Source organism: Sciurus vulgaris (assembly GCF_902686455.1).
Source record: "Sciurus vulgaris genome assembly, chromosome: 18".
NCBI lineage: Eukaryota > Metazoa > Chordata > Mammalia > Rodentia > Sciuridae > Sciurus > Sciurus vulgaris.
In genome coordinates this window covers 22,471,769-22,495,765 of record NC_136479.1, presented here as the reverse complement: position 1 = coordinate 22,495,765, position 23,997 = coordinate 22,471,769, and the positions used below count along the sequence as shown (strand labels likewise).

The 23,997-nt window shown below is 46.2% G+C and overlaps 1 protein-coding gene and 1 long non-coding RNA gene across 3 annotated transcripts in view; one reads left to right on the top strand and one right to left on the bottom strand.

Moving 5' to 3' along the window:
• Positions 1-417: 417 nt before the first annotated feature.
• On the top strand, positions 418-4,823 carry LOC306649984. Its single transcript, XR_013760770.1, has 2 exons — positions 418-1,978; positions 2,691-4,823. It is a non-coding gene; the product is annotated as an uncharacterized lncRNA (long non-coding RNA).
• The window catches only part of ITGAL (integrin subunit alpha L), a 42,617-nt gene continuing 22,358 nt past the window's right edge, over positions 3,739-23,997 (bottom strand). The window contains exons 18-31 of one of the 2 annotated variants that reach the window (XM_079121569.1): positions 23,036-23,125; positions 18,873-18,926; positions 18,706-18,776; positions 17,929-18,070; positions 15,669-15,779; positions 15,195-15,274; positions 15,015-15,101; positions 13,336-13,411; positions 9,852-9,965; positions 9,559-9,615; positions 8,843-8,941; positions 8,377-8,472; positions 7,623-7,733; positions 3,739-5,213 (exon numbers count right to left, since the gene is read on the bottom strand). In XM_079121569.1, the coding sequence (XP_078977695.1) occupies positions 5,037-5,213; positions 7,623-7,733; positions 8,377-8,472; positions 8,843-8,941; positions 9,559-9,615; positions 9,852-9,965; positions 13,336-13,411; positions 15,015-15,101; positions 15,195-15,274; positions 15,669-15,779; positions 17,929-18,070; positions 18,706-18,776; positions 18,873-18,926; positions 23,036-23,125 (1,365 nt within the window). In that variant the 3' untranslated portion in view covers positions 3,739-5,036. Of the gene's footprint in view, positions 5,214-7,622; positions 7,734-8,376; positions 8,473-8,842; positions 8,942-9,558; positions 9,616-9,851; positions 9,966-13,335; positions 13,412-15,014; positions 15,102-15,194; positions 15,275-15,668; positions 15,780-17,928; positions 18,071-18,705; positions 18,777-18,872; positions 18,930-23,035; positions 23,126-23,997 lie in introns of both variants that reach the window. The other variant, XM_079121568.1, reaches the window with a different exon arrangement.

Sequence of the window (23,997 nt, the reverse complement as noted above, 5' to 3'; positions counted from 1 at the left end):
TTGATACTGGAAATTGAACTCAGGGGCACTCGACCACTGAGCCTCATCCCTAGCCCTATTTTGTATTTTGTTTAGAGACAGGGTCTCACTGAGTTGCTTAGTGCCTCACTTTTGCTGAGACTGGCTTTGAACTCATGATCCTCCTGCCTCAGCCTCCCGAACTGCTGGGATTACAGGTGTGCACCAACACGCCTGGTGGTTTTAAGGAATAATGACAAGAAAAAAATCTGTACATGTTCAGTATAAATGCAATTTTTTCTGAATATATATTTTGTAGTGTTGGAGATTGGACCCAGGGCATCATGCATGTGAGACAAATGCTGTACCAGTGAGCTACAGCCCCAGTGTCCTAAATATTTTTGATCCACAATTCGTTGAATTGGCAGATGTGATAAAAACTACAGATAAAAGGTCAATTGTACATAAAAGCAGATCAATTGAGGATGAGGACTTAGGTGCCCAGACCCCACCCTTCTATTGTATGACAGCTTTCAGAGGGACTTCCAGAGCCTAGGCAGAGTAGGAAAAACACAGAAAGAGCAGGTTTATTTCCCAAAACCACACTGAAAGCTAATGGGAAAACTCCAACTCCAGATTAGATCTATTTGAGGGTCCACGTTCGGCTTTCTACTACCGTCTACACAAGGAAAGCATTCACATCCACTACACATGGAGTTAGGAATAGTGCTAAGTAGTTAGCAAATGTCACCTCATTTAATGCTCACAGGAACTCTGAAATATATACATATGTTTTTATTTCCATTTTACAGATGAAAAAGCAAGTCCCAAGAATGTAAAGTAATTGACCCGTGTCACACAGATAGGAGTCAGCAGAGCCTGAACTCAAACTAGGGCTGACTGGATTTTGACTATTTTCCTTTGCGATGTTAAGATGTTCTTTGTTCACTCTCTCTTGTAAGTACAGCGTTTTCTAGTTATGATATGCAATGACCTATGTTATCGTTCTGGTGGTTCATGTGGAATGTGGGCTTGGGTGTTCTTATGTTTTAACTTTTTTCCATTTTAACTTCTAATTTGATATAAAAATGGTTCTTTGGGGATCCTTGATATTTTTAAAAGCATAAAGGAAGACTGACATCAATTACCATTGAGTTAGAAACTTATGGAACACCTACCCCTTTGTGTCAGCTCTGGGGAAGGGCCAGATGTTGCTAAAACACAAATGAGCCTTTGTCCCCCTTGAGGACCTAAAAATTTGGCAAGAAGCCTGCCCAGAGGCAGCATGATGTGCCCCAATGAGGTGGAAGCTAAGTGCTAATCAAACCAAGAGAATGAAGAAGGCTTCAAGTGCTTTGAAGTGAGGAAAATTGTATTGGACAGAAAAGAGGTAGAATCCAGGTGTGGTGGTATGTGTCTGTAGTCCCAGCTGCTTGGAAGGCGAAGGTGAGAGGATCACCTGAGTCCAGAAGCTCAAGGCCATCCTGGGAAATATAGGGAGACCCCATTTCAAAACAAAACAAAAAATTTTTAAAAAGGAAAGAAGGAAGGAAGGAAGAGGAGAGGTGGAATGAGCATTTCGTGCAAAGTCATAAAGGCAGGGGAAGGTAAGTAGGTATGGGAGGACGGGTGCTGGTAGGTGAGTTAGAATAGATTCCTAGATGCAACGGTAGCAGCTCTCATCCTGAAATGAGACTCACTCTTTTGGTTCCAAACTTGATGAAAACAATCATTTTTGTTTGTCATAGAATATCACCTCCTCAGAGAGACTTCCCTCACCACCCATGGCCTTCTGCATCACTCCCTAACCTGTTTTCCTGCTTTCTTTTCTTCCTGGCCCTAATCACCACCTGAAGTCACTGTACTATTTTCCCACCAGAACAAACTGCCTGAGGGTAGGGACTTGCCTTTTTCATCTTTACATCTTCAGATCCCAGGACAGGGCTGGACACAAAGCCCTCAAGACATACTGAATGAATAGAACCTGACTTACTTTCATGAGCCCTACAGATTATTTCAAGTGCTGTTCTTACTTTTTTTTTTTTTTTTTCTTTAAGGCTCTTCACCCTTTTTTTTTTTTTATTGTAAACAAATGGGATACATGTTGCTTCTGTTTGTACATGGCGTAAAGGCATACCATTTGTGTAATCATAAATTTACATAGAGTAATGTTGTTTGATTCATTCTGTTATTTTTTCCCTTCCCCCCTCCCCTCCTACCCCTCTTTTCCCTCTATACAGTGCTTCCTTCCTCCATACTTGCCCCCCTCCCTAACCCTAACTCTAACCCTAACACTAACCCTTCCCTCCCCCCATTATGTGTCATCATCCACTTATTAGCGATATCATTCATCCTTTGGCTTTTTGAGATTGGCTTCTCTCACTTAGCATGATATTCTCCAGTTTCATCCATTTGCCTGCAAATGCCATAATTTTATCATTCTTTATGGCTGAGTAATATTCCATTGTATATATATACCACAGTTTCTTTATCCACTCATCAATTGAAGGGTATCTAGGTTGGTTCCACAGTCTGGCTATTGTGAATTAAGCAGCTATGAACATTGATGTGGCTGTATCTCTGTAGTATGCTGATTTTAAGTCCTTTGGGTATAGGCCAAGGAGTGGGATAGCTGGGTCAAATGGAGGGTCCATTCCAAGTTTTCTAAGGAATCTCCACACTGCTTTCCAGAGTGGCTGCACTAATTTGCAGCCCCACCAGCAATGTATGAGTGTCTGTTCTTACTTCTGTGATACGCTAGGCAGTTAAACTTTTCTCCACTCTGGGAAAATGGGTCTTACTTCTTCCTTCCTGCTGTTTTGTGTGTGGTCTAACCCATGGTTCTTTGGGGACTGGACCAGGAGAATGGATGGTGAGGTTGGAGAGGCTGGCAGGCCTTGAATGACTGTCTTGGGTCTTGCATACCAGGCTTCTAGGCAGAAGGGGGGCAGTCAAAGGTCACTGCCTAGGGGAACAAAATATTGCCTCTCACCTCCTACCTTACATGGATGCACCATTTTCTCTCTTCCCAGTGCAGGACCAGGAGTTGACCTTAGTCACTCAATATTTCCTTGGTGTCCTACTGAAGGATAGTAGTGACTGGACCCCTCTTTCTCCTCTAAAGGAGGGTCTTGAGAGCCACACCCCTTTATCCTTGCTCTAAATAAAAGATGAGGAAGGTGTTAGGGATCATTGAGCCCAGGGTCTCAAACATGCACAAACATTATACCACCGAGTCCTTTTTTTTTGGAAGGGGGTCCTGCGGATTGAACTCAGGGGCACTTGACTGCTGAGCCACATCCCTATCTCTATTTTGTATTTTATTTAGAGACAGGGTCTCACTGAGTTCCTTAGTGCCTTGCTTTTGCTGAGACAGGCTTTGAACTCTCCATCCTCCTGCCTCTGCCTCCTGAGCCTCTGGAATTACAGGCATGTGCCACCATACCCAGCCCACTATGTCCTATTTTAATGTTTATTTTGAGACAGGGTCTCAGCTTGTTGCTTAGCCTAGACTTAAATTTGTGATCCTTCTGTCTCAGTCTCCCAAGTAGTTGGGATTGCAGGTATGCACCATTATCATGGTTTATACTCCCATCTTAATAAATTACCAAATGCCCCCTAACCTTTTAACCTTTTCTCTAATTCAGTCTCTCTCTCTCTCTCTCTCTCTCTCTCTCTCTCTCTCGTGCTAGGGATTGAACCCAGGGCCTCATGCACGGGTCAGTATCTGAGGGTCATCATGATAAAAGAAAAAAATAAAAAGAAAGAAAGAAAAAAAGGGGAAAAAAGGAAGAAGCAGAGATGACCATTTCAGTTCTTCTTAGGGAGAAATCTCAACCTCTTAAGTTGAAAGGGGAATGTTTTTTTAATTGAGTCAGTCTGGAATGTTGCACCAGCACAAAAACATCACAAAATTGGACTGAATCTCACATTTATTGGATAAGTATGTGCAGGCACTGTGCTTGGTGCTGAGGCTGCAGGTGGACCCATTCCATTTTGAGCTTGGCCTCCTTCTGATCAGGGTGCAAAGGAGCCTGGGAGGGTGCTGTGGAACCAGAGGAGGGGCAGAGCCTGTGAAGGCTGAGCTTTGAAGGATGGGGTTCCCAGGGACCTGTCTAAACTTTTTCTGTATCTTTCCATGGGTTCTATCATGAATTTAATGAAATTGTGTCAATTACCCTGAGATAGCACCAGTGATTCTAAGTTGAACGGGATAAGTATGCACTCCCTACATTCATGGAGTTCCCTGTTTGAGAGACGGAAATTAAATAAATCATTAAGCAGTGAACACATACAAACTGGGGGACAAGGAACAAGTTCAGGCTTGTGTAAGTGTATGCAATGGAGAGCTGGATTGAGCCAGGACAGGGGCTGCCCTGAGGAAATGACAAATGTGCAGAGATCTGAAGCCTGAGTGAAGGTGAACCAGGAAAGAAGAGGAGGCAGGAATATTCCAGGCAAAGGGGGCTGTCTGGGCCAATGCAGAGGAGAGGAAGAAGCTTGGCAACCAAGGAAGGTTGGAATAAGAGGAGTCTAGAATGCAAGGTGGGACATCTCCAGAGCTGCTGGCACCCATTCTGCAAGACCTTGGAAGTCTTCTTAGGGAATTTGGTCTTTGGCATTTGCTATAGCAATGCAGTTACAAGGATCAGATTTGCCCTCTGGCAACAGAATGGGGGGACTGGACACTAGGCAGGAAAGTGTACAGGGGCAAGTTCTGAATCTGAGGCCTCTGGACATCCAAGGGCAAATGTGAAGGCCAGAGGATTACTAGGTTCTGAGACAGGTTCAAATTTAAATGTCAATTTAAATCAAATATTCTCTTCCAGGGGAGAAAACCAAGAGAGGCTGATGGGAGCCAGGACCATCTGATAACCAAAAGGCCTCACCTCTGTAGATTCTCACCTTGAACCTGCAGAAGAGGCAGGCAGGAATGAGATCCATGCGCCCAACCAGGAAACCGAGGCCTAGAAGAGCACTGACTTGCCCCAGGACACACAGTGCAATGCAGACAGAGGGTGACCAGCTGCAGGCATCTCAAGTCCAGTTCTGGATCCTCTGTGCACTAGGCCTGGACCTCAGTCCTTGTCTCCTCCATCCTGAGTCCCCTCTCCCTGGAGGGGCTCTAAACAATCCAGATCCATGGCCTTTTCCTCAGATGCTGCCAGAGGCCCAGAGTCTTCTCCAGTGATTCCATTTGGGACATTGCCATCAGCTTCCATCTTCTCCTTCAGGTTCCGTTTGAAGAAGCCAACCTGCAGGAAGACAGACATTGAGTGAGCGAAAGTCCATGCAGCATTTGAGACCAGTCTGCTCCAGCAACGTAAGAAGACACTCTGTCATCTGCATGCTTTGTTCTTGGCGTGGGGTAAATATATGTATATATAAATCTTAAAAAATTTTTTGTGGTGCTAGGGATGTAACTCAGGGGCTCACACATGCTACGCAAGTGCTTTATCATAGATCTACATGCCCAGCCCTTTTTAATTTTTTTTCTTTAAATTTTGAGACAGGGTCTTGTTAATTGCTCAGGATGGCCTTGAACTTGTGATCCTCCTTCCTCAGACTCCTGTGTGACTGGGACTATGGGTATGTGTCACCCTGCCTGGCTGGAAATGCTTTTTAAAGCTTTAAGTTTAGTAGTTCATTCATTTTTCTTCTTCTTTTTCCTTTTTTTGTGGTGCTGGGGATTAAACCTAGGGTCTCATGCATACTAGGCAAGCACTTTACCACTGAGGTACGGTTACATCTCAGTCCTAGTAGTTCACTCTTTAGACTCATCAAAATGTCGTGTTTCAATCTTTTAAATGGGTGTTTTTTGTTTTTTTGTTTTTTCCAGTGCTGGAGATTGACCCTGGGCCCTTCGCATGCTAGGCAAGTGCTCTATCACTGAGCTACTCCCCAGTTCATTGACCAGTTATTTGACAATATTTAGTAACATGAAGAGCCAATACTTAATGTAATGCTTATTATATGATACACTCTGTTGAAAGCTCAGAACACCCATACACATATATTTTCCCCAATGATTCTACCTCTAAGAATTAAGTCTAAAAAATATTTGAACGAGTGTGCAGATATTGGTAAAAAAGAGCCTTTCTTTGTCACATTGTTTGAAAAAATTGGGAATGAGAAATAATCGAAATATTTATTGTTCATCAGTAGGGAACTTGTTTAATCCTGGTGACTTGGGAGACTTAGGCAGGAGGATCATACGTTTAAGGTCAGCCTGGGCAACTTAGCAAGACCCCCATCTCAAAGTAAAAAAAAAAAAATTTAAAAAGGCCAGGTACTCCTGGGTTCAATCCCCAGTATGAGAAAAGAATAAATATAAAATAGGAACTTGTTAAATAAAAGATGGGACATCCAGACATCAGAAAACTAGCCAAGTTCAAAAGCTAGAGGTAAAGCTGATGGACATCAAGACGTAGTATCAAGTAGATGCCAAGCACCATGGCATACTCCAGTAATCCTAGTAATTTAGGAGGCTGAGGCAGGAGGATCAAGTTCAAGCCAGCCTCAGCAAGTTAGTTTGGCTCTAAGCAACTTAGTGAGATCCTGCCTCAAAATAAAAAATAAAAAGAGTTAGGAGGGATATGATTCAGTGGTAAAGCACCCCTGGGCTTAATCCCCAGTACCAAAAATAAACATATATGTGTGTGTGTGTGTGTGTGTGTGTGTGTATACACATACATATACATAGATATACACATATATACATATATATATAGATATATATAGTAGAAAACACAATCTCCCACAAAGTCTATATAGTATTATCCCATTTACGTTCTTCACATATACACACATAAAATTTCTCTTTTCTCTTACACTTACATGCACACATTTATTAATAATGAAATTGGAATTTGAAGGAATGTAAACAAAATGGATGCTTATGACAACCCTCTGGGGATGCAATTAGAGAGAAACTTTGATTTTCTTTTTTTAAAATATTTTTTCAGTTGTTGATGGACATTTATTTATTTATTTATTTATTCATTTATTCATTTATTTATTTTATGTGGTGCTGAGGATCAAACCCAGTGCCTCACACATGCTAGGTAAGTGCTCTACCCCTGAGCCACAACCCCAGCCCAAAACTTTGATTTTCTATATTCTCTTTCCTGTAATATTTGAAGTTCTTTACATGGAATATATGCCCTTCACTCTTCATCTCTCATCCTTCAAGTCCCAATTCAAATGCCACCTCTCTTAGGAGAACTTTCCAGGCCCTCACAGCCTGAGTTAGGTCCCTGTGTTACAGGTTCCAGAGTATAAGGTCCCCAGTGTGGCACTCATTATGCCTGTTCCTGTCTTCCCCTTCCGGGAAGATAGGGACCATATTTTGGTATATACCTCTGAACTATGGGACCTGGTACAGTGTCTGGCACCAGGATGCCTCGCTACATGAGAATTTTCTTGTCCCTCCTTTCTATCTAGTCTTGGCTCTCCCAGTGCTGGACTCAGCAATAGTAGGAAAAAAAATCTCACTTGCTCTTTGGACCTCAGTAGCCTTATCTACAGAAAAGGGATAAGTTGATACTTAGAATTTTCTGATTCTAATGCTCCCTGGCCATGGTGGTCTCCTCCTTGGCTCCTGCCAAAGCCCATCCCCCCAGCCTTCTGTCTTGGCAATGTCCATTCCTTCTGGAAGTTCCCACCTTGTACAGTACTAGGAAAATCAGCAGCAATAGTAGCAGCCCTCCGATGCCACTCAGCACATAAAGATAGAGCATCTCCTTCTCATACACCACGTCAACCTTCATGAGGACCTAGAGGAGGAGGGGCAACTGAGTGCAAGGAAGAGCCTTCTCACCCCTAAAAGTTCCCATGTACCACCCAGTCCCCAGTCACACCACGTCCATCTGGGCTCTGTCACAGCACTGGGCTCTGGCTCCAGAACCTCTCCCTCCAACGCGTCACCCGCTATAGTTACCACAGTGGCTTGGTCAACCCACACCACAGCCTTCCCTAAGACTTACATGGCTTCTCATTAGCCCCAGCATACAGTGCCAGAATCTCAGCTCAGCATTCAAAGTCTTTCAGAATCTGGCTTCTGCTTACCCTTTCAGATTCATCTGCTAGGTCAGCTGCACTTCCTGCTCCCCCAGCCCTCCCTGATCACTCTCTGGGCCTCTGTGCTGCTCTGAGCACCCTCTCTTTGCTCACTGCTGGGCTGGTGACTGTTTGCTAAGCTGCCATCAGATTGATTTTTAGCAGACACCTGAGTCTGCCTCATCTTACAGGGATGACCTGGTGGTCTCCTTGCACCCCAGTGGGGGTGGGAGCTTCTCCAGGGCAGATGGCTTTGGCTGGGGGAGAGAGGGTGGGTATAGCTGTCTACATCCAGCTCTGACCTGGGGCACCTCAGAGCCCTCTGTGGCCTGTTCCTGGGACTTCTAAGGAGGTAGATACCTGGGCCATGGAGGCGTTGCTGCCATACAGATGGAAGTGCTTGCTGCTATTGAAAGAGATGGAGAGCGAACTGCAGAGGCTGAACATGGAGGAGGCCTGTGGTAAGGGTGGGAGGCGTCAGGACCCGAAGAACAAGGATGCAGAACCCACCTCAAAACAATAGGGAGGAGAAGAGGGGAGTGGGACCCAGTGGGGTGACCCTCCTCTACTCAGTTCTCTACTGTGGGCACCTTCTCATTGCTGGAAGGTTGGTTTCTCCCATAAAGAACATGTGAGAACTTTCTCTAGACCCATGATTTTAAGCAAATCATGGTTCTCTTTCATCTGCAACTGTCTAAACTTGGGGGATTTTTCATCAAGACAAAAGAGAAAAATGGAAGTAGACTATGTGGGGGAGTTTTCATGCATCCCCACAAGGCTCCTAGGCCCGCGACTACTTCCCATCGACAGTTACGAGTCGAGGTACCTCAATCTCTCCCACCAGCTCCACGGTCCCGGTCACTTGGACGATGATCTCCTGCCTGAAGACAATTGGGCAGTGGAACTGGACTCCTGGGAGACAAGGCTGACGGGGTCAGGAATACACGGGTGTCAGAGAAGGCTATTGTCCCTTCGCACACTGCTCAACCACAGCCTGATTTCTTTCTTTTTATTTTTTTGTACTGGGGATTGAACCCAGGGGACTTTACCATTGGGCTACACCCCCACCCTACCCCACCCCCATTTTTGTGGTATTGGGGATGAACCCAGGAGTTCTGTACCAATGGGCTACATTCCCAACCTTTCTTATTTAAAAAAATTTTTTTTTTTTTTTTGGTGGGGCATACCAAGGATTGAATTCAGGGGCACTCAGCCACTGAGCCACATCCCCAGCCCTATTTTGTATTTTATTTAGAGACAGGGTCTCACTGAGTTGCTTAGCACCTTACTTTTGCTGAGGCTGACTTTGAACTCACAATCCTCCTGCCTCAGCCTCCAGAGCCACTGGGATTACAGGCATGCACCACCATGCCTGGATTCCCCTTGCTATTTATTTTTTTATTTTGAGACAGGGTTTTGCTAAGTTGGCTAAGTTTGCCTTGAACTTGTCATCCTCCTGCCTCAGATTCCTGAGTCACTGGGATTACAGGAGTGCATCACTGTGACTAGTCCCGGCCCAATTTCTCAGCTCACTACTCATACCTCAGCTGCACTGGGCAACCTTCTCAGTTCCTCACGATGGCAGGTGACAGGAGGTTCCTAGAAATGAAGGTGTGAGGTCTCCAGTTGGTCCAGGGCCTCTTTCCACCCCAGCTAAGACCTTGGCATTCCAGTCTTCTTCCCCAACTGGCCCTTGGTTAATTCAGACATTACCAGATCCATGGGATTTAGATTCCTTCATCCTCACTCCCTTTCCACATCCAGCTCCACGTGCTGAATCCAGGACAAGTTCACCCCACAGGCCTGGGCAGCCTCCTTCTCTGGGCAGCACTCACCATCTGCACATGCCACGTGTGTGTGATGAGCCCCTCGCTGTAAGGATGTGGCACCCCAACCAAGGCCTCCAGGGCGGGCATGTTGTGATCATGGACAGAAGGCTGAATCCTCACCTGGCACAGAGAACAGTACTTCAGAGTCTGAATACCAACCATGCCAATTGCCACCCCACCCAGAGCGCCCTACAATCCTCGCTGGCTGAGTCCCAAGGGCCTGCTATTTGTGGGCACTGTGCAATGACGACCGTCCTCACAGCTCTTCAGTGGGGGTTCCCTGCTCTTCCGCATGGCAAACCCTCACACACCCCTAGAGGCCCTGTCCCAACATCATCCCTGAAGGTTTTGCTGCTGCCCATAGAGAGGACGGTTTCCTCCTCCTGTGTCCCACAGCACTGGCCATCCCTGGTAGGATGGTAAAGTGTCTGTTTCTGTGTTTGTAACACCACTAGACTATGAACTTCCTGGCTACAGGGGCAACATCTTATTTCATCTCTAATTCCCTACTGCTTGATGTGGTACTTAGTATATAATAGGCCAAAAAAAGTAGTTTTTTGCTTTTGTTTAGGTGCTGGGATTGAACTCGGGGCCCTGCACATGCTAAGCATATGTTCTTACCACTGAGCTATCTAACTCCAGCCAGAAAAGTAACATTTTGTGGGGTGGATTGGGAGGTGGGTACAGGGGATTGAACCCAGGGACTTTACCACTGAGCTACATCCCCAACCCTATATATATATATTTTTTTCTTCTGAGACAGGGTCTCACTAAATTGCTTAGGGCCTCACTAAATTGCTGGGGCTGGCCTCAAACGTGCAATCCTCCTGCCTCAGCCTCCTGAGTCTCTGAGATTACAAGCATGAGCCATCATGCCTGATCCTTTGGTTTAGATTTAGAGTGTCCCCCCAAAAACTCACGTATGAGACAATGAAAGAAAGTTTAAAAGTGAAATGATTGGGTTATAAGAGCCTTATCCTAATCAGTGCATTAATCCACTGATAGGGATTAACTGTGGTAACAATTGGCAGTTAGGGTGTGGCTGTAGGAGGTGGGTCACTAAGAGTGTGCCTTTGGGATACATATTTTGTCCTTGTTGAGCAGAACTCTCTCTGCTTCCTGATTGTCATGTCCTGGGCTGCCTTCCCCATCACACCCTTCTGCCTTGATGGTTTTGCCTCATCTCGGGCCTGAGGGCAATGGAGTTGCCCTCTACTGACTGACACCTCTGAAACTGTGAATCCTAAATAAAACTTTCCTTCTTGGGTCACTGCCGCAAAAAAGCTGACTAAAATATCTGGCTGTTTTTTTTTTTTTTGTTTTTTGTTTTTTGTTTTAGTTTCTGAGGATTGAATCTAGGTACACTTTACCATTGAGCTACATCCCCAGTCCTTTTAAAAATTTTTTTAATTTAAATTTAAATTTTGAGACCAGCTCTAGCTAAGTTGATGAAGATCTTGCTAAATTGCCCAAGCTGGCCTTGAACTTGTGATTCTCCTGCCTTAACCTCCCCAGTTGCTGGGATTACAGGGATTACCAGCGTGTACCACCATGCCCAGCTCTTGAGTACTTTTTGTATAAAAGAGTTACCTGTGCTAGGGCTGGAGACTCAGAAATGTATGAGAAAATGACACAGAAATGGCACTAATAATGCCTTAGGGAGATCAAGCAGAGAGATGTTCATCCAGTAAAAGGGGTTCTATGATTTATTCAACAAATATTGGTGGGCACTTAAAATATCAGTTAAATTAACTCAAAAATATCAGTTAAATTAACTCAAATTAACAGCAATGGAACTTAGCTGTAAGAGTTTGCCAGGGTTTTCAGAAATGAAGATGGGAGGGTATCCAGAAAGAGAAGATACAGGGAGTCTGAACTACGTGAGGTAAGTGTGATTGGCTGGAGAGTGGGAAGCCTGGGAAGGAGATGTGGGGGGATCATGCCATTCTATTGGCCTATCATATTGGGATCCAACTGTGCAGTCCAGAAGGCCTGAGTGTGAGGGAGGAGTCAGGGTACTATTGACTAGGTGATGGAAATCATGGAAGATAGCTGAGGAAGAAGTAGCTTCAAGGAGGCATGAAATGGAAGAAGTTCAGAAAGGGCAGATCAGCCCCATATTAAGGCCTATCTCAATTGAGTGGAATGAGAGCTATCATGACCCTATGTACATATATGATTACACGAATGGTATGAATCTACATCATGTACAACCATAGAAATGAAATGATGTACCCCTTTTTGTGTACAATGAACCATAGAACCATTTGTGTACAATAAGTCAAAATGCACTCTGGGTAAAAAAATAAATAAATGAATGAATTTTAATGACTCTTACACTGGGCTAGTTAGGTCTTACTAGCCACATTGAAATTGTATGCAACTTTATTTTATTTTTTTGTGGTGCTGGGAATGAAACCCAGGGCTCAGCATATGCTAGGGAAGTGTTCGACCACAGAGCTCTCTCTCCCTGTCTCAAATATTAGGGCCTGTCTCAACAGTTCAGCTGCAAGAAGATGAGAAACTGAGTCTGAGCAGTACCAAGGGGCAAAGAGAAAAGGGGATATAAATAGAACAGTGGGACCAGGCACAGAGGAAGGGCAAATTCACACAGACTTGGAAATTCTACTTGAGGCAAAGAGGGTGCTTTAAAAGGATTCCAAGCAAGCCAGGGGAGATGTTGGCTTAGGAGAAGTTGACAGATTTGGCTTGGAACATGTGGAGACCAAGGCTGCAAGATAGCCATTGTATGCAAAATTGACTACTCCTCTCTAGACGGTACTGTATAGTTATCCTGTAAAGTAAAATGAAAATGCTCTTGACTTAGGCGATGCCTCCTCCTCCCTTGGAGGTCACTTCTAAGGAAACCCTAGACTGGGGTATAGCAGCCTCTCTCCTCTGAGCTCCCTGTAATGAAGATCACTGCCCAGCATTGACCATGTTGTGGGAACAAGGAGAGATCATGAATTTGGAGGTTGAACACATGGATTTGGGTATTCAAATGGAAGCCTGAATCTGACCCCTTGCCCTTATTAGCCATGTGACCTGGGCAAGCTATTGACCTGTCTCATCTGTTCGATGAAAATGGCAATGACTATCATACAGGTCCTCACAGGCTGGAGGGCACCAGTTGTGGAACTTAGGTTTGGTGATGGGCGGGGACCCAGCACCAAGCAAAGTACTTAAAGTAGAACAGTGGTTCATTAAATGCTCACAAAAACATAAGTGCTCTTTCAGGGTCCTCATTCTCAAGTTCTGATGCCATAAATATGTGTTCAAGTGTGGAAAGTGAGCCTGCTGCTGTGGAAGCATTTAAGTGGAGGCTGTGAAGCTCTGCAGACAGGATGACAGACCTAGGTGGAAGATTGGATCCACGAAGGATGGACCGTGTCTAACAGGCATGTGCAACCCCCATTCCCAGGACAAACCTGAATGAATCTGTGGCCCCTAAGGACCATACCTGAGGTATGGTCATACCTGAGGTTCATACCTGGTAGATGTGCTTGACTTGGTGAATCTTGGGACCTTTGGGGGTGAAACTGACATAGAGTGTGGAGTTTTCCTGGCTGTAGAGAGAGAAGAGCAGAAATGGAGGGCAGAGGAGACGTCGGCCAGGTCTCTAGGAAGCTTCTGAGCTGTCAGCACAGGGCTAGGCGTTACTCAGGCACCATCATCTCATTTAGTTCTTTGGAAACTAAGACCAGCCTCTCACCCAAAGCCCCACAGTGGAGGGACAGGACAGGAGCCTGGGGGCCAGGCCATGCTTTAGGGGCTGTATTCTCTTTGCTGAGTGTCACCTCACTGGTGTCTCCCCCATCTTCTTGGCCCTGCTTATCTCCTAGATAACCATCAGCCTCTGCATCCCTCCCTGACTCCATGCTTCCAGCGCATTTGACTGGCTGACCTTCTCTCCGATCCTGATGCCACTACTCAGAACCCGCCCATGGCTCCCGGCTGCCTGGGAGGATCTGATCCAGGTTCCCACATCCAGACTGCTTTCCTCCTGCTCCCCTGAACACCCCAGTCCCTCTGCTTCCTGCCTTCTTCCCTTTGCCTATCCTATTAGCTTTATCTCCTTTCTGGCCCTTACCCAAATTGTCCCATCCTCCAGACCCCAGTCCCAGTCTCACCATCAATCTTTCATCTCTCCCCTCATGACCACCTTGACATTTGCTGGCTCTAATTTTGTATCAATATAATTTCATATCAATTTGGAATTTATGTTCAGAAGCATGGGAGACCTGAGCCAGGAGGCTGAACCTGTCCTTATCTCACAGAGCCAAGTTGAAAAAGCCCCTCAACTTTTCTAATTTCCTTTTCTATAAACAAGAAAATCCAACTAGAGCTCCCCATGAGTCCTTCCTGCCACAGCATTCTGAGATTCACTGGTTCTGGGCGTGCAGGAGTTTGGTTTCTCTGGCTTGACTGTAAGTTCCCTGAGGGCAAAGGTCATGGTGGGGACTTTAATCACTCCCAGCACTGCTGTCCCCAGGAAGGGAGAGACTCTAGCACAGTTAAAAACAGCTCAGAGCTGTGACTTTGGAGCCAAAGTTAGACCCTGGCTTCAATGCTTCCTGGCTATATGACCTTGGGCAAGTGCCTGCCTTCTCTGAGTCTCCGTTTGTTTATTAGTCAAATGGAGAGAGGTACAGCTGCCTCACAGAAGTGTCAAAAGCTCCAGGGAAAGCCAGCAGCCAGGCAGTGCCTGTGGCACAGCATCTGACACAGGGCAGCTTGCGGTGCAGTTTTTAATTTCATCAGTTAATGACGACCTGAGTTCTTAAAGAGCCCTTCATCTTTGGTGCAGGAACACCATAAGGGTCGTGGCTGAGATCAATTCTAATTACCACCCCCCTGCCCCAGAGGCTCTAGAAAAGGAAGAGGAGCCAGGTGCAGTGGCATATGCCTGCAATTCCAGCAACCTGGAAGGCGGAGGCAGGAGGACCTCAAGCTTGAGGCCAGTCTCAACAATTCAGAGAGACTCTGTCTCAAACTAATAAAAAGAACTGGGGATGTAGCTCAGTGGTAGAGCACCTCTGAGTTCCAGTCCCAGAACAAAAAAAGAAAGAAAGAAACGGAAGGGTGCCTCTGCAGGGGGCGTGCCCGGGCAGCAAGGCTGGGTGGGAGGCTGAGGTGGGAGTGGGGGGGTCAGTGTGGCTTAGGACTCACTCCTTGATGAGCACATTGATGGGGTACAGGACAGGGATGCTGGTGGTGGCCGAGTTGTCCTCCAGGAGGCTGGAGTCCTCATTCTCACTACATGGGGGCAAGGCAGAGGGAGTGTTAGAAGGGCCTGGCCAGGCCTGTGGGGTGGCGATGCTGGCGGGGGCCCGCTGGGGGCCTGCTCACCAGTTCACAGTGGCACGCAGCTCGACAAAGTCCTCCCAGGAGCTGTTCAGCAGCGTATTAAACATCACCTGGATACCAACCTGGCAGGGAAGGAGTGGGGGGCCTCAGGAGCAGTCTGAGCACCTCAGGGCCCCCAGCCCAGTCACCATGACTGCAGTGACCACCACAGGTGCTTACTACGTCCCAAGCACTTGGCTAGGTGGTTCATCCCCATTGCACATATGAGAAAACTGAGGCTCCAGGTGGTTAAGGCATGTGTGCATGGTCACGAAATGAATAACCCAGTCCCAGATTTGTCTGAGTCCAAAGTCCAGGCTTTCAAACATAACACAGAACAGCTCCTACACATGCCCCTTGGGGTAGGGGCTGGCTTCCTGGCTAACCACCTACCTGCCTCCTCAGAACCAAAGTCTGCCTCCCCTCCTCCGGCTCAGAGTCCCTTGGTTGCGTGTTTCAAACACACACTGCACTCACCGAGCTACCTGCTTTGAAGATGGGAGAGCTCACGTTGCACAAGAGGGTCCTGGTCAGGAGTCTGGATTCCCCGGGAAGCTCCTCACAACTCACAGGTATCTGGCTGTGCGGCTGGGAGTGAGAAGGGAGACCAGGGGTCAGAGTTGCCCCAGAGGTCATCAACCCTGGAGCTGCCTCCAGGACTCTGTCCCTGTCATGGCACATTCTCAGAGAGGCAGAGACAAAGAATCAGGGTCATAGCCAGATGGTGGCACATGCTGTAGTTCCATCTACCCCTGGGTAGGAGTGCTACCTCTGAGGCAGGAAGACTGCTTGAGCCCAGGAGTTGGAGACCAGCCTGGGCAACACAGGGAGCTCCTGTCTTGAAAAAACAAAAACAAAAACACACACACAGAAAATCTAAAACAAAAATATTATGCTAAGTGAAATAACCCAGACACAAAGGGCAAATATTGCGTCATTCAATTTATATGAATTATCTAAAATATGTAAATTCACAGAACCAGAAAGTCCATGAGAGCTTCGCAGGGACAGAGAGGGTAGGGAATGAATTATTGCTTAATGGGTCTGAGATAACGCAGAAGCTCTAGAAATAGTGGAAACAGCTGCACAACATTGAGAATGTACTCAGTGACAATTAACTGTATGCCTAGGAATGGTTAAAATGGTAAAATTCATGTTGCATAGCTTTGATAACATGATTTTTTTTTTTTTTTTTGCGGTGCTAGGGATCGAACCCAGGGCTTTGTGCTTGCAAGGCAAGCACTCTACCGACTGAGCTATCTCCCCAGCCCACCATAAAATTTTTTTAAACATGGGGGATAACCATATGGAGGACAGATATCAATTAATTAAAACTAATATAGAAAAAGTACACAATGTGGGGGTGTGGTTCAGTGGTACAGCACTTGTATAGCATGCACGGTGCCCTGGGTTCAATCCCCAGTACTGCCAAAAAAAAAAAAAGAATAAGTACACAACACTGTGTGTGTATGTATATAAATAGACGATATATAAAACACACCTACATACATATGTATATGTACAAAACTATATATAGACAAGTAAGAAGGATAAACACTAAAAGATTAAAGTTGTAATTGGCCAGGCATAGTGGCACATGCCTGTAAGCCCAGTGACTCAAGAGGCCAAGGCAGGAGGATCACAAGTTCGAGGCCAGCCTCAGTAACTTAGTGAGACCCTCAATGACTTAACCAGACCCTGTCTCAAAATAAAAAATAAAAAGGAAAGAAATTGTGGTATATATACACAACGGAATATTACTCAGCCATAAAAAAGAAAGACTTTATGACATTTGCCAGTAAATGGATGAATCTGGAGACTATCATGCTAAGTGAAATAAGTCAATCCCCCCAAAACAAAGGGTGAATGTTTTCTGATATGTGGAAGTTAACCCACAATGTGGGGAGGAGAAGAACAGAAGTTCAGAGGGTTAGACAAAAGGAGAATGAATGGAAGGGAGGGAAGAGAGGAGTAGGAAAGACAGTGGGAGAATCTGACATAACCTTCCTATGTACATACATGAATACACCACAGTGAATCCCACCCACCATTGTGTACATCCACGAGACTGGAGCCCTAATTAGAATAAGACGTAGACCATGAATGTATAATTTTATCAAAATGTTTAACTAAAAAGAACCAATAAAAAAATAAAAAGGGCTGGGGATGTGGCTCAATGGTTAAGCACCCCTGGGTTCAATCCCCAGGACAAAAAAAAAAAAAAAAAAAAAGTAATCACTGAGTTGTAGAAGTACATGTCATTGTTTTCTTTAAATATCTCTGTAATTTCCAAATTTCTATTGTGATCATATATTACTTTTACAATAGTAATTGAAAAATAAAATAAAAGTTATATGTAAAAAAAAAAAAAAACTTTGCTCAAAAACACTCTGGTTGCCTCTACGAGGGAGGTAAATCCAGCTCACTCAACTCACATCTTGCTCACCAACTGCACGGGGGGGCACGGCCCCTGAAGCTCTTCCACACACCCCTCTTGTATGACCCTCTCACTAACCCTCTGGGTGTCCCCAGTCTCACTTTCAGTTGTTAAATCTGAGGTTCAAAGAGGGCGAAGTTGGTATCCTGGATCACAGAGCTTGAGGGGGACCATCAGGCTGGGAGCACAGAGAGGACACTCAATCCTCTGCTACCAGCTGCTGCCCACTGCTGAGGCCATCTGGGCTGCCTCAGGCCGAAGGATGGAGCGGGAACTGCAGGAGTCAGAGCTCAGGCTCACCTTGAGCATCTCCACCTTTCGGAAGGAGAGCCCCCTGGGGAAGCTCAGGTTCAGCTGGACCCAGTAAGCATCTTCTCCCGAGTTACTCAGTGTCCACTCCACAGCCAGGTTGGCAGAAGGGGTCAGACGCAGGACTGGGGATCTGAGGGGGGATGAGGGAAAAGTTATAGGGACCCAGATGAAGGAAGTAGGATCGAGGTGGGAACTTCAGAACCAAGAGATCTGGAGGGCCACACAAAATGAGCTCCCATGCACAGACTTTAGTCCTGTCATCTCATCCAACCTGACAGCAGTTCCACAAGAGACGTGCATTTCTCAGAGAAGGAAATAAGGCTCAGAGAGGGAACTTGCAGGGAAAGGGCTTTATTTATTTATTTTTTTAAGGATGTCTTTGGACTCTGAGTCCAGTGTTTTTTCCAGCTGGGAGCTGCTGCATCAGAATGAGGAGGTGCGGTGGCACACACCTGTAATCCCAGCAGTTTGGGAGGCTGAGGCTGGAGGATCCTGAGTTCAAAGCCAACCTCAGCAACTTCGTGAGGCCCTAAGAAACTCAGTGAGACCCTGTCTCTAAATAAAATATTTTTAAAGGGCTGGGAATGTGACTCAGTGGTTAAGTGTCCTTGGGTTCAAACCCTGGTATGAAGAAGGAGAGGGAGAGGAGGAAGAGGAAGAAGGGAGAGGAGGAGGAAGAGAAGGAGGAGGAGGAGGAGGAAGAAAAAAAAGATACAGATGGAATTGAAGGGAAGGCTGGAGGTGGATGTGGGACGCCTTACAAACCTGTCAGGGGAGGAAAGCGCCAGGTTTGCCTCGCACTTCTTGTCCTCTCCGCAGTTTTTCTCAAAAGGGATCTGAAAGGCCAAGAAGCAAGGACTGGGAGGCTGGGGCTCCAGACCCAGCAAGAGCCCAACCCCAGGCCACGTGTCTGCCCCTCCTTCTCCTCTTACCTCCTTGGTCTCAGAGTGTGGGGCTGGTCTCAGGATGGGCCGAGTGTCCTTGTCCTGCTGTGCACGGAGTAAGGAGGACAGGGGAGCTCAGTTGGGGCAGCAAGACTGGTGAAGGAGGGCTGGAGGAGCTCCTGGTTTGGGGCTCAGTGGGAATGGGTTTGGTCTTCCTCCCCAGGAGCCAAATGCCTTTGCAGGACCTCAGCCCACGGCTATGTGTGAGGCCCTTGTCTGGTGGCAGCTACCCAATGAGAGTCAGAGACACAGGGTGACCCATTCCCTCCTATGGACAAAGAAGTCCCACAGTTTCTTCCTCGACAGGGGCTCCTGGCTGCACAATCCCAGGATTCACCTGCCTGCCAATGGCCCTTTCCTGGGGTTCTCCTCTGCCAACTCCTTCTTCACCTAGAGTGACTCTCCAGCTCTTAGAATTTCAAGGCTGATTTTCCCAACATTTTCTGAGCTTCTACTCGAGGCCTGGCCCCGAACTGGTCACTGGTTGTACACCAGAGGCCAAACAGACACACTGCCTGCCCTCCCGATCTAGAGGGAGAAACACCCTGCATTTTCAACCGTGAGTCAAGGTTCTGACCAGAGAAGGGCAGAGTATCTTCAGAGCAGGGGGAAAGGACTCCTATCTCAGACTTGGGGGACAAGGAAGCTTCCTGAAGGAATGCCATGCTGACTGAAATCTGAACGCTGCAGTTTAAATCTGAAATGTCCCCAAGGTCCATGTGTTTAAGGCCCTAGTCCACAGTGCAGCTGGGAAGTGGTGGAAACTCTAAGAGCTGGCAACTAGTTGAGGAAGTTAGGTCATTGGGAGAGTGCCTTTGAAGGAGATATTGGGACCCACTCCTTCTTCTCTCTTTCTTTGCTTCTGGCAACCATGAGGGTGAACAGGTGCCTCTACTGTATGCTCCCACCATGATGTGGTGCCTCATCCCAGGCCCAAAACAACAGGGTCAACTGATCAGGGACCAGAACCTCCAAAACCACAAGCCAAAATAAACATTTCCTCTTTATAAGTTGACTGTCTCAAGTATTTCTTACAGTAATGGAAAGATGATTGATATAAGGTCACCCCCCTGCCTTAGGTGCCAACATGGAGCTGGCCGAGCTTCTCTTCCTGATTTTACAGGACCAGCCCCATAACTTCTTCCGGCCGGCGCTAACTCACACCCAATTGGTGCTCGACACCCTGCCCAGACCCCTAGCAACAAGGCTCACCCAATCAACCATCACCTGGTTTCATGCCCCAACCAATCAGCCTCTTCCCGGCCCTATATAAGTGTGTGCATTTTTAAAATAAAACAGGACTTCTCCGGTGATTTGCTTTGGACTGTGGCTCCGTGTGCTTCTTTCAATTGACACATTAAAGGAGGGAGACAGATGAAGAGAATGGAGAGAAAGAAAGAAGAGTGTATACAAAGGCCCAGAGGCTAGACAGACTGTCCTCTCAAGGAGCAGGATTGTGCTCAGACTTGCTGGAGTTCCATGCATTAGAAGGGGCAGGGAGACAGAGCAGGATCCAGATTCCACTGAACTCAGTGGACCATGATAGAGATTTGGACTTTATCCTAAAGGTAATGGGGGCCCCAGAAAGATTTTTATGGGTTATCAACTATACATTCTAGAAAGACCCTAGCCTCCTCTGATTTCAGATCACCTGCCAATAAGTCTCTAGATTCTTCCTTGAGGGGCTGGGGTCCTGGTGGCCTCTGCTGACTGATCCCCAGCCACCCTCAACATTCACCCACAGATCTCCACCACCCACTGGGCCATGGGCCAAATGGGAGTCCAGACCTTGAAACTGACAGCCATCTTTCTGTCAGAAGTGAGGTTTATCTCCCCATACATTTCCTCTCTTCTCCACCTACCCAAAGTCTACTGATTTTGCAAGAACCAATGACACTTCCTCCAGGAAGTCTTTTTTGACTTTGACTAACTTCAGGACTCTTTTCTCCTGAGTTTTCATACCACATAGTTTGGCATTTAATTAATACCTAGGGTTGAGCGTGCTGGTTGTGCCCACATATCCTTCTTCACCTTTGCCATTAAAACAGAGCTTATGCTTTTTGTTGGGTCACATGACCAAGTTCCAACCAATGAGATGCAAGTGAAAGTATTATGTGGGCAGGGGGGTGTTTAAGAACTGTTCTTAAAGACATATTTCTCCTGTCTTCCTTGGCAAGGCACAAATGTGATGGGTAGAGTCCATGCAGCCACTTTGAGCACAAGAAAACACAAAGAAAATGAAGAAGAAGGAAGATGAAGAAGAAACAATACAGAAGGAACCGAGGCAGCTGACTTGGAGAAGGAGCAACTGAACTACGACAGGAAGGCCAACTCCAGCCCCAACAGTTCAGTTAATAAAATGCTACCAGAACACAGCCACACCCACTCACTTGCCTACTGTTTCTGACTGATTTGATGCAGTAAGGACAGAACTGAGTAGCAACAGAAGCCACCTGGCCTGCGATGCCAAAAACATTGACTATTTGGCTCTTCCCAGATAAAGTCTGTGAACTATTTGTTACAGGAATGGAAAGATGACTGGTCAGTAAACCCCTGATTTAGAAACTCAGACCTGCCACCCCAGCTCCAGCCTGCCTTTTACAGGGGAAAGACAGACTTTTTACAAGGCACTTTCTATGTAAATTTCTGTGTTTGCAGCTGAGCTAGTCTAATAGTACTTTGCCCCTGCCTAGAATGAACCCAGATGCCTCTGAGATGATTCACAGGCCCCAAGTGCAACCAAGTTCAAAGAAGTTCAAAGCTGAACTCTCCAGCTCACTTTCCTGACAAACCTGTGTTCCCTTCGGTGTTTCCTGTTGGGGGCGGGCTGCATCATCCACCCAGATGCAAATTGGAAATGAGTGTCATCTTCTGCCTCTCTCCCCACATCTCAGCCTCTGACAGTTCTGCCTCTTACACCTCTCTTGACTGTATCTCTTTCTCTCTGCTCCCACAGAAAATGCCTTGGTTCAGGCCTTACCATTCCCCAGTGGGACCAATCACTAGAGCAGTCTCCCTGCCCAGGCTCACGTCCTTGCAAGTCAGCCTCCTTACCACTGCCGGAATTAGCTTCCTTTCTATGTGACAGTAGAGATGTCTATGTCCCCTTTTCCATCTCCTCTCCACGCCTGGGTCCCACCAAGGGCTTTGACTGACCCCATACATTGACATATGGGTACACATCTACCCAGGCCTGGTCCAAGGGATTCATTTAGGGGTACAACTGTGGCCAAGGTCATGACAAGAAGGTCTCTGCTTTCTACGTGGAGTTGCCAAGTAATGAAGAAAATGTCTGACAATGATACCAACACAAAGAGAGTAAGTGATGGTATGAAGAAAGACAATTCCTGAATGCCCACTTCTCCTCCACCTGGGGATTTCCGGGTCACCTCTGTGGGCAGACTTTCCTTATCCCCTCAAATCTCTGGTATAGATTGTTGCTGCTCTGAACCTACTAACTTGACTTGTGGCATGATGGCAGTATGTGGTCACCACTGACTTCCCTGGCTTCTCCAGCAGTGCCTGGAAAAGGCCTTAGCACAGGGAAGGGGCTCAGTCAGCTTTGCTCGAGTATGTGGCAAAGTATGCTCATCTGGAGGGCAGGGCTTTATTTCTGGTAAACACACCATCAGTATCTTCAACTCTCAGGAGAGCGAGCACAGGTGGGCGGGGTGTGCCGCTCTAAGCAGCCAAAAGCCACAGGAAAGTGCAGCCGGCAGTGAGAGGCCTCCAGCTCTGGAAGAGGCCTCACAGTGCTGGACTCACTTCATAGGTGAGGAAACAGTCCCAAGAAGGGACAGAACCTGCTCATGCTTGTGCCAGGAAAGAAATCCACATGTTCAGGCTTCCAGGCCCAGGTTCTGTCCTCCAGAGCCTGTTGCCTTCAACCAACTAAACCATCAGTTGAGTGCCAAGGATCAGTCTTCTGGCACCCAGAGTCACTACCCAGGCCCCCCTTATTCCCAGAGTTGCATTTTCAAATTTTTAAAAAATAAAACTCCCATAAATTCCCTTCCTGCTGCTTACGTAAGCCATATTTGTTTTATGTTGCTTAGAATCAAAGACTCCTACATAATTCAGTCTCTTCTTCCTAAATAGAATATCTTCTCTTCCATATTCCCCATTAATGCCCCCAGTCAATCTCCTCTTACCACTCTTTGATCCCTCGGTGTCCCTTCTTCTTCCCAAAGAGAGAAATTCAGGGAGACATTGATGGGAGAGATGAGGTCTTGAATGCAGACCTGAAAGTGAGAAAAAGAACGCAATCTTTGTCCCGAATGTAACATACCAACTGAGCGCATGCCTTGTGTGCATTTTACCAATGATCAAATGCTAGTAGTTAGTTGTCTAAGACCTTAACAGAAGCAAACATATTTTTTCACTACTTACTAATAATAAATAAGTAGGCTATATAGCATATGTTTATATTGTGCCCAGGGTACTTCTCAGCACAAGCTTCTAATTACCCAGCCCCAATTCCATGGAAACATCACTAATCAATCACAGCACTATTTGCCTAATGAATCCTAATCACAGTCCTAATGAAAGCTGTTGAATCTGTCAAACTGTTCTAGGCAGCCATTATCAAGTTTGCACAAGAATATTCTAGAATAAACTGAGCTTGGTAGGACACATCTGTAATTCCACTCAGGAGGCTGAGACAGGAGGATTGCTAATGTGAGGGCAACCTTAGCAATTTAGTGAGGCCCTAAGCAACTTAGTGAGACTGTCTCAAAATAAAAAATTAAAAGGGATTGGGATAGGGCTGGAGATATAGCTCAGTTGGTAGAATGCATGCTTCACAAGCACAAGGCCCTGGGTTCAATCCCTAGCACCACCAAAAAAAAAAAAAAGGGCTGGGGGGGCCTGGGGATGTGGCTCAGTGGTAGGGCATCCCTGGGTGCAAGGTTCAATCTCCAGTCTCACAAAAGGAAAAAAAAAAAAAAAAAGGATAGAGAATTTTCTAGAATAACAGGACTATCCTAATTCTAAAATATTAGTCCCTTGAGAATAGGGATGAGGTTTTTTTTTTTTTTTTTTTGGTAATTGTGGTTTTTTTATTTTTGTATTTTTTTAGTTGTAGACGGACACAATTCCTTTATTTCATTTATTT